This window comes from Vicugna pacos, chromosome 27 (assembly GCF_048564905.1).
Source record: "Vicugna pacos chromosome 27, VicPac4, whole genome shotgun sequence".
Classification (NCBI taxonomy): domain Eukaryota; kingdom Metazoa; phylum Chordata; class Mammalia; order Artiodactyla; family Camelidae; genus Vicugna; species Vicugna pacos.
In genome coordinates this window covers 23,923,225-23,938,618 of record NC_133013.1, presented here as the reverse complement: position 1 = coordinate 23,938,618, position 15,394 = coordinate 23,923,225, and the positions used below count along the sequence as shown (strand labels likewise).

Genomic DNA, 15,394 nt, shown 5'->3' with positions numbered 1-15,394 from the left:
AAGCTTCCGAGTAAGAAAGCATTCTGCTGCTTTTTTAAAAAATTGAAGACCAGTATTATAGAAGAATATTAAATGTCATGGAGAAATCATTATACATCTGTTAACTAAGTGAATATTTACAAGAAGAGAAAAAAAGATGAAGTAAAGATCAAGATCATCTCTTGATAGCTTTTTTTTTTTACTATTTCTTTGTGTTTCTCTTTCCCAAATTTATTACAATTATTTTTAAAAATTATTTTTGTAATTAGAAATGCATGTTATTTTTTAAATTAAAAGGAAAAGCACTCTTGCAAAATCTAAACATGTTATCTAATAAATGAAAACGTACTGATCTGCATTTGTGGAGGATTTGCTAGGTAGAGCCTTGAGCCAATGTGTCATAAATGAGTTATATGTAAGCAAAGTGTTTCTGTACAGTCCTCAGGGATTACGTGAGGCCAGAGCCAGCCTTCTCCTGGCTCCCTTCAACTTAGAGTCCTTTCATCGTTCATGCTAGTATACCATGAAAAAAACTTGGAAAGCACTGTGCTTTGTTATCCTGGAAATGACAGCTTCAATAACCTGCTTAAATATGATTCAGTTTTTTAACATTTCATTTGCGCCTTATTCATAGCAAGAATAAGGTTAGTAACCCTAGTAAAGGCTGTTATCTATTAATTATTTAACCATGTGCCAGGCACTGTCCTAAGTACTTTCCATCTGTTACCTCATTTAATTCTTATAACAACCATTGGAAGATTAGGTATTATTATCTCAGTTTTACAGGTGAGAAAATGGGTGCTAAGATACTAAATTAGTAACTTGCTAAAATCTCCAGTGGCAGAACTGGGTTTCTAACCAAGGTGTATCTTATTCCAGTGTCTCCACCCTTAACCAGTGTACTCTGTTAAGCTCAGTTTTCAGAAACCTATCAATTATGTGAAGCAGGATACAACTCTATCAGACAAACAGATGATTACAAGTACAGCAGGGGCCATCTTCTCCTTCTCTTTCCCCCCGGAGCACCAGCTCTCTGAGGACAGAGCTTATCTGTCTTGTCCACCCAGCACAAGGCCTGGAAAATCATAGGCACTTAGGTGTTTGTTGAATGAATGAATGCTCACAAGGTAGTTCTTAGAGCTGTGCTTCTCAGCTCTTGCTACAGATCAGAATTACTTCTACAGCTTTTGAAACATGCAGATGTCTAGAGCCCTTCCATTTCCCAACCAGTGTCTCCAGGGGAGGAACTCAGGCAAGAACATACCTTTAAAGATCTACAGGTGAGTCCGGTGCTTAGTCAAACTCTAGAGCCCCTGTTCCAGAGCAGTGGTCCCCTGACTTGAAGATGCATCAGAATTACCTGCAGAATTAGTTAAAACACAAATTGCTGGACTCCAACCTGTTTTCTATTTAGTAGGTCTGGGGTGGAGCCTGAGAATTTGCATTTCTAAAGAAGTTTCCGCGTGATATTGATGCTGCTGCATGGATCACACTTTAAGAACTGTTGTTGTAGAAGACTGGTTGTAAGGGACTAAATCAAATCATCTGTACATCGGACTTAAGCAGGAGATTTAGTCAGGCAGGCCAGAAGCAACAGATCACTCAGGCAATGCAGGTTTTAACCACAGTCTTCAAAGCACCCAGAAGGATGCCCATTGAGTTTGTTGCTCCAACAGTTTCTTTGAACAATGGAATATAATTTTTTTAATCCCTAAGAAAAACCTTTCTTTGATTGATTTGACCTTAGACTGTTTTACTCTCTGGGTCCTCCCTTCCTGCGGCAGTGTGGGTTCATGTCCAGACAGTCTCCAGGCAAGCATGGTTCTCACTGCCCAGAACTCTGCAGTCCTTATCTCACAGGGAGAGTCTCGAGGTCCTCCTCCTGTGTGCTCCTCTCTTGCATCAATTGCCCTTGTTGACCAGGAGATCTGACAACAGGAGCCTTGGCAGACCCTTTTTTTCTGGTTATTATTCAAAGAATTCTAGATCCCAAAGTTCCTGGGTAACATCTAATCTTAGATTATTAAGACATTATCAGGTAGACTGGTAAATACGTCTCCATTGTCTGCTGCTACAAGTAAGAAATTATTTATAAGAGGCAAGAATTAGGTACTAATGAACACTAGGCTATGGCTAAAAATTATAGTATAAGCTTTTGTATCTAGCTGATGGGCCTTGCCCCTGGTAATATTTGGCTTGATTTTTTGGACTTCTGTCCCATGCCTGTTGCTTTTCTTCTATTCCTTTTATGTATTTTACGTTGTTTAGGGAAGAGCTGCACAGGTTTTATAAACGGTGTTTTTCTCCTATTAGGTCTGTCTGCAATGCAATCAATGTTTACAACCTCACCTGCAATAACTGTTCAGAAAACTGCACTGATGTTCTGTTTAGTAACAAGATTACCTTCTTAATGGACCTCCTGATACACCAGTTGACGGTATGTAATATTATTGCTTTGAGTTAGAAGCAGTTAAGATTTGAAAAATAACCCCTGTGGAAAAAACGAAAAGAATTCAGCTTATTTACTCTCCAGATTGGAACAGAAGTGAAGATGATCAGGAGACTAAAATAGTGATTGCCAGAAAAACCTCTTAATTTGAACATCTTAGATTAGATTCTCATAATTTCCACTATTTGATGGGTAGTATACTTGTAGTACTTGCTGAGATCACAGACTTACATGGTTAGACTGGGGCTTTGGAATGAGTTGGACTCAGAGCCAAACCTGTGAGGCTGTAGAAGGGAAGAAAGCTGGGAGAGTCTCAAACCTCTCTTGCCAGCTGAGCTAAAAGGGTCAGTTTTAAAAGGACTTTTTGATGGCCATTAATATATTTTTTCTGAAGCAAGAAACTCCTCTGTCAGAAAGGGGCAAACCTGTTACACTTTTGGCATGGGAACAAGCAGCCAGTTGTAGCCTTAAATTTTACTTCAGTTCACAGATGTTGAAAGAGGTAAGCTTAGTGTAATATCCGAAGGTTTCAGTCTGTCAACTGCAGTCTCCAGAACACAGCTCTGGGGCCAGAAGTTTCCTGGTGAGGTTTCCGAGCCCCTGAGGTATTGGCACAAAATCGCTCTCAAGCTGCAGGTTTACAACACAGGAGATTTGTTTTTCAGAGCCAATTTACTTTTGCTCAGCACACAGTTCTAACAGCTCCTCCTACACTGTGTGCCTTTTGCTCTCTCTCCTCCATCTGGTTAATTTCTGTGCATTCTCGAGACCCTTGCTGAGACGTGGTGGCACCTTCTACATGAAATCTTCCCCAAGCTGACTTTTTCCCCAAGTCCAGGTTAGGTGCTCCTCTCCTTTGCTGCTGGGCGTTACACCATTCACAGAACTGACCACATCGAATTGTTATTAACTATTTACTTGTCCATTTCCCCAGCTAGCCATGAAATCAAGAAGGACAGGAGGTAATTTATCACTTTCTCCAAGGTCCTGACACAGTAGCTTCAGTCCATAGTTGATGAATATACAAGTAAATAAATGAAACCCCAAAGGTCTCAAGCTGGAAACCAGAAGGGAAATGATGAGGCCCTTATAGGCAGGCACACTGACAATGAAAGGGGACAGCAGTGAGAGAGAACAGAAACACAGACCTAGAACTGTTACACGGTGCAGCAGTGGCTGTTTATCCTGATGACACTGAGCCATCACTTGAGGGCTATATTACATATGGTTTTATCTATAAAGGAAGGCATTGAAATACGAGTAAGACATTTTAGCAAAACAATTCTATCAGAAGTAGTTGAAAGGCAGAGACAAGGAGAAAAGACTTAGCATTTGTTGTATGGCCTTATATTGCAGGCATTTTAATATATATTGCCTCATTTAATTTCTAAAACATCAAGTCAATATTTATTATCCCTTTTTACAGATAAGGAAACTGGAGTCCCAGAGAGCTTGGCTTGCCCACGGCTATGTAGGTAGTAAGTCACAAAGCCAAGAGTCAAACCTAAGTCTGTCAAACCCAAATTGAGGGACATTCTACGCAAAAACTGACCGATACGTTTCAAAAGTGTCAGTGTCCTGAAAGTCAAGGAAAGGTTAAAGAACAGTCACAGATCGTAGGAAACTAAGGAGATTTGACAATTAAATGTAATGTGGGATCCTAGACCAGAAAAAGGGCATTCACAGGAAAACTTGAAAATTCAAATAAAGTCTGTAGAATAGGTAATTGGATTGGCTTAATGTCAGTTTCCTGCTTTTAGTCATCATACTATGGTTTTGTAGGATGTTAACAGTAAGGGATACTGGGTGAAGAGACTCCACTATTTTTGCAATATTTCTTGTTTTTATTCCTTTACATTTCAAAGCCATTCTCTTTTTTTTTTACTTGGTCTGTTCAAAGTATGTAATTTCTCTTCTTCCATAACCAATTTAAAATTATTTCAAATGAGAAGTGAAAAATAAAAAAACAAAACCCCATCCTCTCCCACTGTTCCAAGCTGCAGCATCTGGAAGAATTTAATCTGTGAAACTTAGTCTGTATTGATAATGGAAGAAGAGGCTTTCATGTATTTTGAACAGAACAATCAACAAAAGAGAATGGTGTTTTTTGAAATGTGAAAGAATGAGCAAGAAGATTTACACACAGGATCGTCCATCTTAGCTCTGCATTCTTTTCTGTTAAAACCTACTCTTACTGAGAGATAGCATATGAGGTAGTTTGTTTATTCTCTGACTTAGTAATTGTAAGTGCCTACTATTTCCAATTCCAGAAGAGCATAGGATGTGATCCCCACCATCCAGGAAACCCGTGTGTAGGTGTGGGAGCAGATGCATAGCTTGCATATAATAAATGGCATGATGGCAACCCGTGCAGAATATGGTGGGATCACAGAGGAAGGAGGTCGGTGTCTCTGCCTGGGACATCACAGAGGAGGGACTTCTGAGCTAGACCTTAGCTCCTTATAATATCCATCATTTAATTTATCAAGTACCTACCATGTGCCAAGAGCTTATAAGTAGCTTGATCTCCCTCTATTTTGAAAGCCCCAGTTTCCTCTGAATAATAATCCCTTGCTTGTGACTTCAAGGTTTCTTGACACTTACAAAGCTTTTAATCTCCCAACCAATGGATTTCACCATATTCTGTGTTTGCTTGTTAAGTTTAGAGCTGGGATCCTGGGACATTTGTTTGTCAGACACATTTTATTCCTCCTTCCCTTGTACGTGGCATTTCCTGGTTTCTACAGTTCCTTTTAGGCTTTTTATTCTCTAGCTGTCAATTTTAATATTGCTGTGACTGAGTTTGCAGCAGACGGGAAAGGAGGGTGTGTTTCCTAATTTGAGAAAGTGGAGGGTGGTAGTGGCTAGTGTTGGTGATTTTTACATTTCTGGAAATCACTTGAGTGCATTTACATTTTTCTTGCTGACTGGTTTTGATATACATGTAACTGAAATATGGATCACTAACTTGTTAGTATCCTTTATGTAAAAATAGAAAATAGTCATCACGTTTTCCAGAAGGATTAGAAAGAAGCTAATTAATTGAGATCTGGTAGAATTTATAAGACACTTGATTATAAGGCACTTCAGCCCTTCTGGTTCTTCAGCAAACTGAGATGATTTAGAAGGCTCCCCCCGCCCCCAGTCTAGCTGCTTGGAGTTTGTAAAGGCACTCTTGTGTTTCATTTCAATTATGTACAAAGCATTGTACAGATGCCAGAGTTACAGAGGTGAATTGGACACAGTTCATCCACTCTAGAAGCCCATAGTTGAGGAAGGAAAAACTTGCATACATTAATATTAAAGAAAAGCTATGAGAAGTTCTGTAACATAATCAGAACTACAGGGTAGCTAGCCCACGCAACTCAGAAGAGTATCTGCACCTAACAGGTGCCTGTTAGATATTTGATGAATGAGTTTTAGTTTGGAGCATTGGAGAGGCTTTTGGGAAGAAACTGGATTTGACTGTGCCTTGAGAAAGGGTGGAAATTCTACAGTTCTAGGTTATGATTTTTACAAAAGATAAACTAGCACATGGGGCTCTGTAAAAGTAGGTGTTTCTTGCTGTGTAGATTCACAGTAGGATTTTTAAGATAAGCTTTGGGAGAATTTATTTGGTGCCCTGTAAAAACAGTATAGTTAGACAGGCATGGTCTAGGATGAAGGCTAACAGAGATGTATTACCTTCCAAGAAGCATGAAAGCTTTAAAGTATGTTAAAGCAGATTTCTTCTTTCATTCAGTAATTGTTAAGCAACTTCTCTGTGCCTAAATCATTTCAGTACATAGAACAGTAGGCCTCTGCCTTCAGAATGTCTCCTTGAGGAGACCAGACATGCACATTGGAAGGCAGTGAAAAAAGCAAGATGGTAAAATAGGAAGTCCTAGTTCTTGTTCCCCACAGAGACACTTAACAATATGCAGACCCAGATACCATTATGAAAACTCCAGGAAACAGTTAAGATATTGCAGTACCCTGGGTGATGTCAGAGCCAAGAACAGCCACACTGATGTGGATGAGAAGAGCTGTTTCACTTTACTCATGGTCACCCCTCTCTCACGTTGGCACCACTCAACACTGGAAGATGATACCCTAGCTTATGCATTCTCCCCTTCAGGAGGGAGAGGAGTAGGTTGTGTGTCCAGCATTCTGGCTTTTTGGAGAGCTGCCTGAGGGACTTGTATCTGTCTCACTTGACTCGGGGCACAGACAGGGAGCTGGCATCCTTTGGATGCCTGGCAGCCCCTGAGAACAAGAGAGAGCAGTGCAGTTTGCTGCTATAGAACTAGAGAATATGCAGTGCTGCAGACAGACACCAGAGGGAGCAAGAGATCATGAACTCCTGAAAAAGAAACCAACAAGCCTCTCTAACTGAGAAATTGCCACATAAGCCTAGAGAAGTCACATCCCCACAAAAAAGTTTCAGAGGACCCCTAATTTCCTAGCCAAGGTGATCGGTGTTTTCCCCTTTACAAAGCCAGTATGAACAGACTAGAAGTGGTACCTGTTTTTTCATATATGCAAATCTCAACACAAAGTTAAGAGACACACAAAGAAAAAGGGAAACATGGCCCATACAAAGGAACAAGATAAATCTCCAGAAACTAATCCTAAAGAAACAGGTATATGAATTACCTGACAAAGAATTCAAAGTAATCATCATAAAGACGTTTTCTGGGCTCAAGAAAGTGACACATGAACAAAATGAAAATAACAAGGAGAAAGTATTAAAAAAAAAAATCCAAACAGAAGTTTTGGAGATAAAGAATGCAACAACTGAACTGAAAAAAATTAGCTAGAGGAATTCAAGATCAAACTAGATCAAACAGAAGAAAGAATCATTGAACTCAAAGACAGGTCATTTGAAATTATCCATTCAGCAACAAAAAGAAAAAGGAATGAAAAAGAACGAAGAAAGCCTAAGGAACTTATGCAGTTTCATAGAGCAGGCGAATATATGTGTTATAGTAGTTCCCAAAAGGGGAGGGAGAGGGAGAATGAGGGAGAAAGGTTATTTTAAAGAATAGTGGCCTAAAATTTCCCAATCTGGAGAAGGAAAGGGAATCCAAATTCAAGAAGTCTAATAGATACCAACTTTGATGAACCCAAAGAAACCCACACAGAGGCACATTATAACCAACTTGTCACAGTGAAAGAGAATTTTGAAAGCATCAAAAGGGAAGTGACTTGTCACATACAAAGGAACTCCTATAAAACAATAAGTGGATTTCTCACCAGAAACCCTGCAGGTCAGACGGGAGTGGGATGTTATAATCAAAATGCTAAAAGAAAAAAAATGCCAACCAAGAACACTATAACCAGCAAAACTATCCTTTAGAAATGAAGAAGTAAAAACTTTCCCAGATAAACAAAAGCTAAGGGAATTCATCACCACTAGACCTGCCTTACAAGAAATTCTAAAGGGAGTCCTTCAAGTAGGAATAAAAACACACTAAATAGCAACATGAAAGCATATGAAAGTATAAAGATCACTGGTAAAAGTAAATACATAGACAAATACAGAATGCTATAATACTGTAATGGGAGGTTGTAAATCACTGTTAATTCTGGTATAGAAATTAAAAGACAAAATTATAGAAATAACCATAACTATTAAAATATATTAATTGATACATGATATAAAACACATATTTTGTGACATCAATAACATAAAATATTAGAAGGGATGTAAGAGTGCAGCATATTTATATGTGATTGATGTTAAGTTGTTGTCAGCTTAAAATAAATTATTATAACTGTAAGATGTTTTATGTAAACCCAAGGGCAACCACAAAGAAAATACCTATAGAAGATACTCAAAAGACAATGAGAAAGGATTCAAAGCATTTTACTACCAAAGGAAAAAAATCAACAACACAAAGATAGCAGGAGAAGAATGAAGAACAAAGTAAGTGCAAGACAGAAAACACGGCAGTAGTGAGTTCCTCTCTAGCAATAGTTACTTTAAATGTAAGTAGATTAAACTCTCTAATAAAAAGACATACAGTAGCTGAGTGGATCAAAAAACAAGATCCGACTACCTTTTGGCAGCAACAGACTCACTTTAAATTTAAGGATACGCATAAGCTGAAAGTGAGTTGAAAAAGATATTCCATGCAAATGATAACCACAAAAAGAGCAGAGGTGGCCATTCCTATATCAAACAAAATAAAATCAAAAACTCTCAGAAGAGATAAAGAAGGATACTATGTATAATAAAACGTCAATTTTTTGGAAGACATAGCAAATTGAAAATACCTAATACACCCATCAGAACACCCAAATATAAGAAGCAACTTCGAAAGAACTGAAGGAACAAGACAGAAACACAGTAGAAGTACAGGATTTCAGTACCTCCCTTTCAATAATGGAGAAATATCCAGAAAGAAAATCATTAGGAAAAAAAGATTGGAACAGCGCTATAGACCAGGTAGACCTAATACACACATACAAAATATTCCACCCACCAGCAACAGAATCACGTTTTTCTCAAGCACACGTGGAACACTCTCCAGGACAGATCACTTGTTAGGTCACAAAACAAGTCAACAGATTAAGATGACTGCTGTCATAAGAAGTATATTTTCTGACCACAGTGGAATGCAAGCACATAGTAATGGCAGAGGGAAACTGAAAAATTCACAAATATGTGGAAGTTAAACAAATTCATGAAAAAATGAATGGGTCAAAGAAGAAATTAAAAAAGAAATTAGATAATGTCTTTCATGCAATTGAAAATGTACCAAAACTTATGGGATGCTTCAAAAGCAGTGCTAAGAGGGAAGTTCATAGCAATAAATGCCTGTATTAAAAAGGAAGAAAGCTCTCAAACAAACAACTTAACTTTACACCTCATGGAACTCGAAAAAGGAAAACTAGGCCCAGAGTTACCCAGGGGAGGAAAAATTTAAGATTAGAACAAACTGGCATAAAAACCAGCATATAGACCAATGGAACAGAATAGAGAGTTCAGAAATAAACCCACAAATATATAGTCAGTTAATATTTGACAGATGAATCAAGAATACACACAAGAAAGATAGTCTCTTCAATAAATGCTGTTCAGAAATGGTGGATATCCACCTGCAAAGGAATGATACTGGACCCTTATCTTACATCGTACACAAAAATTAACTCAAAATGGATTAAAGACTTAAATGAAAGACCTGAAACCGTAAAACTCCTAGAGGAAAACATAAGGAAAAAGCTCATTGACATTGGTTCTGGCATTGTTTTTTGTTTGTTTGTTTTTTGTTATGATGCCAAAAGTATAAGCAACAAAAGCAAAAATAAACAAGTGGCACTACATCAAACTAAAAGGCTCTGTAGAGCAAAGGAAACAGTCAACAAAATGAAAAGGGAAACTTCAGATTGGGAGAAAATATTTGAAAATTATATACCTAATGAAAGGGTTAATATCCAAAATATATGAGGAATTCCTACAACTCAGTAGCCAAAAAGACAAATAACCTGGTTTTAAAATGAGCAAAAGACTTGAATAGACACTTCTCCTAAGAAGATATACAAATGGCCAAAAGTTGTATGAAAAGATGCTCAGCATTACTAGTCATCAGGGATATGCAAGTCCCTGATAAATTTGGGTGGCCATTATTTTTTACAAAATAAAAAACATAGACAGTAAGAAGTATTGAGAACAACATGGAGAAATTGGGACCCTTGTGCACTTCTGATGGAAATTAAAAGTGGTGCAGCTGCTTAGGAAAACGGTATGGCAGTTCCTCAAGGAGTTAAAAACAGAACTGCTCTATGGGATTGTTCTTGGTATTTATTCAAAAAGAATTTAAATCAGAATCTCAAACAGATATTTGCACTCTCATGTTCACTCTAGCATTATTCAGCATAGCCAAGAGGTGGAAATAACCTAAATGTCCATTGACATTTGAATGAATAAAGAAAATGTATATACAGCTTATTCAGCTATAAAGTGGAATCTTTAGCTATAAAAAAGTGGAATTCAGCTATAAAAAAGAAGGAAACCCTGCCATAAGTGACAACATGGATGAACCTTGTGAAGTAAGCCAGTCACAGAAGGACAGATACTACCTGATTTCACTTATGTGAGGTATCTGAAGTGGCAACTCATAAAACAGAGAGGAGAATGCTGGTTTCCAGAAGCCGGGATGAGGCGAAATGGGAAGTTGCTGTTCAGTGAATATGGAGTTTCAGTCTTGCAAGATGAAGATCTAGAGATCTGTTTTACAGCAATGTGCATACAGTTAATTAGGCTCTAATGTATACTTAAAGTTATTAGATGGTAAATTTATGTTACATGCTTTTTACCATTAAAAAAAAGACCAGTAAAAGTACTACTGAATGCTGTGAAAATAGATCGATAGACTTCTAATGTTGGACAAATTCTAAATATGAGCAAATTTGAGATGTAGCGAAAAGATCATACAACTACCTAGTGATGGAACCGCGACCTGGACCCTAGTCTCCTGAGTCCTTGGCCAGGACATCCCTTCCTATAACCTAAATTGATGTGTCCTCTTTATTGAGTTGACAAGTGAGATAAAGCAACATTTTTGTGACTTTAATTTTCTACATGTTTAGTATTGTCACCTGGGTAAGATACACTGAAGAAGCATTTAATTAAAAGATTTATAATTCCTTGATGTTTCATTGCATTTTAAAAGGCATTAAATATTTCACTAGCATTCTATTTTTAATTCATAGTGACCTGTTCTTCATGGAATATTTAAAGAATACTCTTATAAATTGTGTGTATATATTTTCTGGAGCCAAGGAAATTGTTAATTGAAAAGTGATGTACAAACCTTAAATAATTGATATGATACTGTTGGATCAAAGAGGCTGTTGGTGAGCACTTCAGAAGGTGACGAGAGAGCCCTGTATACCAACAGAGAAAATATAAGCGCAGCCTTACAGCAAGAGGATTGTTTTTCACTGCGTTGTGTGCAGAGCCACACACATGCCTATTTCATCTTCATTATAGCAGCAAAGGCCTGGAACTGGCATTCACCACATTGCTTTCTTGGTGCAAAGGAGCCAGAACGTGGAATTTGTAGTTACTTATGTGGGAGCAGAAATCCTTCAGCTCTTCAAAGGTAATATGGCTCTCCAGATGCCAGTCCTGTCTTACTTCTCCTGTCCTCTCTGTGTGGCACTTGCTTAATTAGCATGTCAAGGACCCCCTGCCCTTTTATTTATCAAAAATGTGAGCTCTGTTTGTGTTGAATGGGCTATACGTCTTATTGACACAGAGAATACGAGAACCAGAGAGGAGGCCATCATAGTATCTGGTCTAGTCTAGTCCTCTTCTGTACAAATGAGGACAGTGGAACTCAGAAAAGGAGAGGGATGGGAGATGTGTGGAGGGGCACTTGCCAAAAGTCTCACAGCCTTTTTACCAATAGAACTGGGATTCAAACTCTGGTCTCCTAAATCCCAAACTAACTTTCTTCCCACTGTGTTACATGACTCACTGCTAATTTAAGTTTGGCAAGAGCAGGTGAGAGGTGTGGTGGCTGATGTGGAACTTTACCCTGAAAGCTCCAGTCAGAATTGATCTAATGTGGCCACCAGTAGGCACGTGAAAAGATGTTCAGCACTGCTAATCATCAGGGAGATGCAAACCAAGCCCACAGGGAGACAGCACCTCGCGCCTGTCCGAGTGCCTGTGATCAAAAAGTCTTCAAATAACAAGTGTTGGCAAGGCTCTGGAGAAAAGGAGATCCTTGCGCACTGTTGGTGGGAATGTAGATTGATGCAGCCACTGTGGAAAACAGTATAGAAATTTCTCAAAAAACACTAAAAATAGAACTATCGTATGACCCAGCAGTTCCTCTCCTGGGTGTGTGTGTGTGTGTGTGTGTATGTATGTATGTGTGTATATATATATATGTTTTACATATATATATACATATATAAAACACTAATTTGAGAAGTACCCCAGTGTTCATAGCAGCATTATTTATAGTAACCAAGACGTGGAAAACATTCTAAGTGTCCATCAACAGATGAATGGGTAAAGAACACACACACACACACGAATACTACTCAGCCATAAAAAGTAACAACATTTTGCCATTTGCAGCAACATGGGTGGACTTGGCATTATGTTAAGTGAAAGATAAAACTATGATATCACTTATATGTGGAATCTAAAAAAAATACAACAAACTAGTGAATATAACAAAAAAAGAAGCAGACTCACAGGTATAGAGAGCAAGCTAGTGGTTACCAGTTGGGGTGAGAGGGGCAAGAAAGTGTGGGGGGATGAGAGGTACAAACTTGGATAGAAGACAGGCCCAAGGATGTATTGTACAACATAGGGAATGTTGCCAACATTATATAATAATTGTAAATGGAAAGTAATCTTTAACATTGTATAAAAACTTTTTTTGAAAACACAAAATTGATGTAGTAAAAGAATGTGGGTCAGACTGTAACTTTTACTGCCCGTCTCCTGCAGTCATATGAAAAAGTACCATCATCATTATTGCATCACTTAAGATCATTAGTTGACTGCTTGAGGGGGAAATTGATGCATCTAGCATCATAGTGGAGACAGCTGTTCAGTGTACATTTTGTACCAATTTGAACATACTGTGTTGTCATTTAACATAGAGATTCAGGAAAATAGGTGATCCCAGTACTCAGAGGGAACCTGTAGTATCCTAGGTGTCCTGTGGTAGCTGGTTCTAGCTGCAGGGAGAAAACCATTGCAAGTGAAAAGCACAAAGGCCGTCATCAGTCGCAAGAGAGTAGTTCTGTTCCTTTGCTTCTAACAAGTCTGAACACAGGCTTGATAGCTCCTGTTTGAATGGAGGCAGAGAGACTAGGAACAGAAGTCTGAAATAAACCGAGCAAGGGTGAGAGTTATACACGTACCCGCGTGTACACATACGCAGGAAGAGGAGAGAAAATGGAAGAGGCTAAATGGAAGACGAGAGTGGGACCCATGAAGAGGAGGAGACAGGGACAGAGCAGGGCTAAGGAAGGGGGTAGAATGGAGAAGAGACCACTGGTGAGTCAGATGTGAAGGATGAATACAGAGAAGCCCTGTTGAGGCCTTTCCCGGCATCCTGTAATAATGCACTCTCTCTGCCTGCCCTCCTGAAGCTTACGCCCCAACATCCTCACATTTGTGTTTACACATAGCAGGGTATCCAGCAGGCCTCCTGGCTTTTCTAGTAAATGAATGAGAACAGCGGTAACACTGGACATTAAAATGGGCACACACGCAGAGCTAAGTTCCTGGTTCTATGCCCTTTCCACTCCTCTTGGGTTTTTATGAGATGTTGGAAATAGACGGAAAGCATTCTTTATGGTTGCCTCTGCTCTTGCTCAGTTCATTCTCACCTGTGAAAGCAGTCTGTTTAGAGAGGAAAAAGCAGCAATATTAGGTCTCATTAACACCTCTGGCTGCAGCAAATGAGAGTCTTAATGTGGACCACACTTACGTATGTCGTTTTGTTCCTTGAAAGATAATTTGCTTTTTCTTGAGTCTTGACAATATAGTTGTACAAATCTCATTTTTTAAAGTGTAGTTTAAGTTTGGCAGTTTCTTATAAACATATACTAGCCCTATGCCCCAGCAGTCTGACTCCTTGCTATTTACCCAAGTGAAATGAAAACATTTCTTTGCAAAAGTGACTTGTACAAGAATGCTCTTAGCAGTCTTATTCATAAATAACTAAAATCCCTAAACAACACACATATCCACCAACAGGTGATACAATAAACAAATTGTGGTGTATCCATTACAGCGGAATAATATTTAGCAATAAAAAGGAATGGACTACTGATACACTCAATGGCATGGATGAATTATTCAGAACTCATGGAAGCATTATATAGAGAAAGAAAAGCCAGAGTCAAAAGTCTACCTACTGTATGATTCCAGTTCTTTAAAATTCTAGAAAATGCAGTCTGGGATACACGAAGCAGATGGGTGGGTGCCTGGAGCCCTGGGGGTGGAGGAGAACACTGACGTCAGAGGAGCACGGGGACCTTAAGGGTGTGAAAGGGTTTTGTATCTTGTCTATGATGGTTCTTATACAGGTACGTACACTTGTCAAAACTTACTGAAGGGTATACACTTAAAATAGGAGCACTTTACAGCAGAATTTATTTTTAAAACTTGCTTTTGCAGATGTAGCAAAATGATACCAATTAGTGAATCTAGGTAAAGGGTACATAGTCACTGTGTACTTACTATTCTTTGGCTTTTCTCACAGCTTGACATTTTTCAAAACAAAAAATTGGGGGAAATCTCCTTTTGTTTACCTGAAGGAAGGCTTTTGGCTTTTGATATTGTAAGCTGATTAAAACAAAATTTTTTTTTTGCCTTAGATTTAGAAGGGAAAAAATACTGTCCAAAAGGCAGCAATGTAAAGACAGTGACTGGAATTTTGAGGGGAGAAACAAGCTAGGGGGCTAAGAGCTACACCACCTTCACATGCTTTTGTATCCACTCTCTCATTTTTCTCTTGATGTGAATAATACAAAGGAAATGGCTATTGGTTTTCATTCCTCCTATTTTAAGTGCACGTAACTTATTCAATTTATTTGTGTGCCTTCTTTAGGTCAGAATATGCTATTCTAGGCATCCCAAGGGATGCAGAGACAATATGGTATGGAGCACATGGGTCAGCAAACTCGGACCTACAGGCCAGACCATCACCTGTTTGTAGATAAAGTTTTGCTGGAACACAGCCACACACATTTGTTATATATGACCTTTTTCTCCCTACGATGGTAGAATTGAGTTGTTGTGACAGAGACTGCACAACTGCAAAGCATGAAATATGTATTATTTGGCCATCCTCTGATCTAGTAAAACAAGACGTCCAAAGCAAAGAGTGCTGTAAGCAAAGTAAAGATCAGATATTTTGAGAGGTCAGAGGAAGGAGAGAGTCCTTCCTAACAGGAAGGTTGGTGAAGGCTTCATTGAGAAAGTGCTGTTGGAAGCTGGATCTA

At 38.6% G+C, this 15,394-nt stretch overlaps 1 protein-coding gene across 5 annotated transcripts in view; it reads left to right on the top strand.

Moving 5' to 3' along the window:
• Positions 1 to 15,394, top strand: part of SCAPER (S-phase cyclin A associated protein in the ER) — a 269,359-nt gene that overhangs the window by 176,895 nt on the left and 77,070 nt on the right. For all 5 annotated transcript variants that reach the window (XM_031691717.2, XM_072950937.1, XM_072950939.1 and 2 more), the window contains one exon: positions 2,293 to 2,416. In XM_031691717.2, coding sequence (XP_031547577.2) covers positions 2,293 to 2,416 — 124 coding nt within the window. The remainder of the gene's footprint in view (positions 1 to 2,292; positions 2,417 to 15,394) is intronic.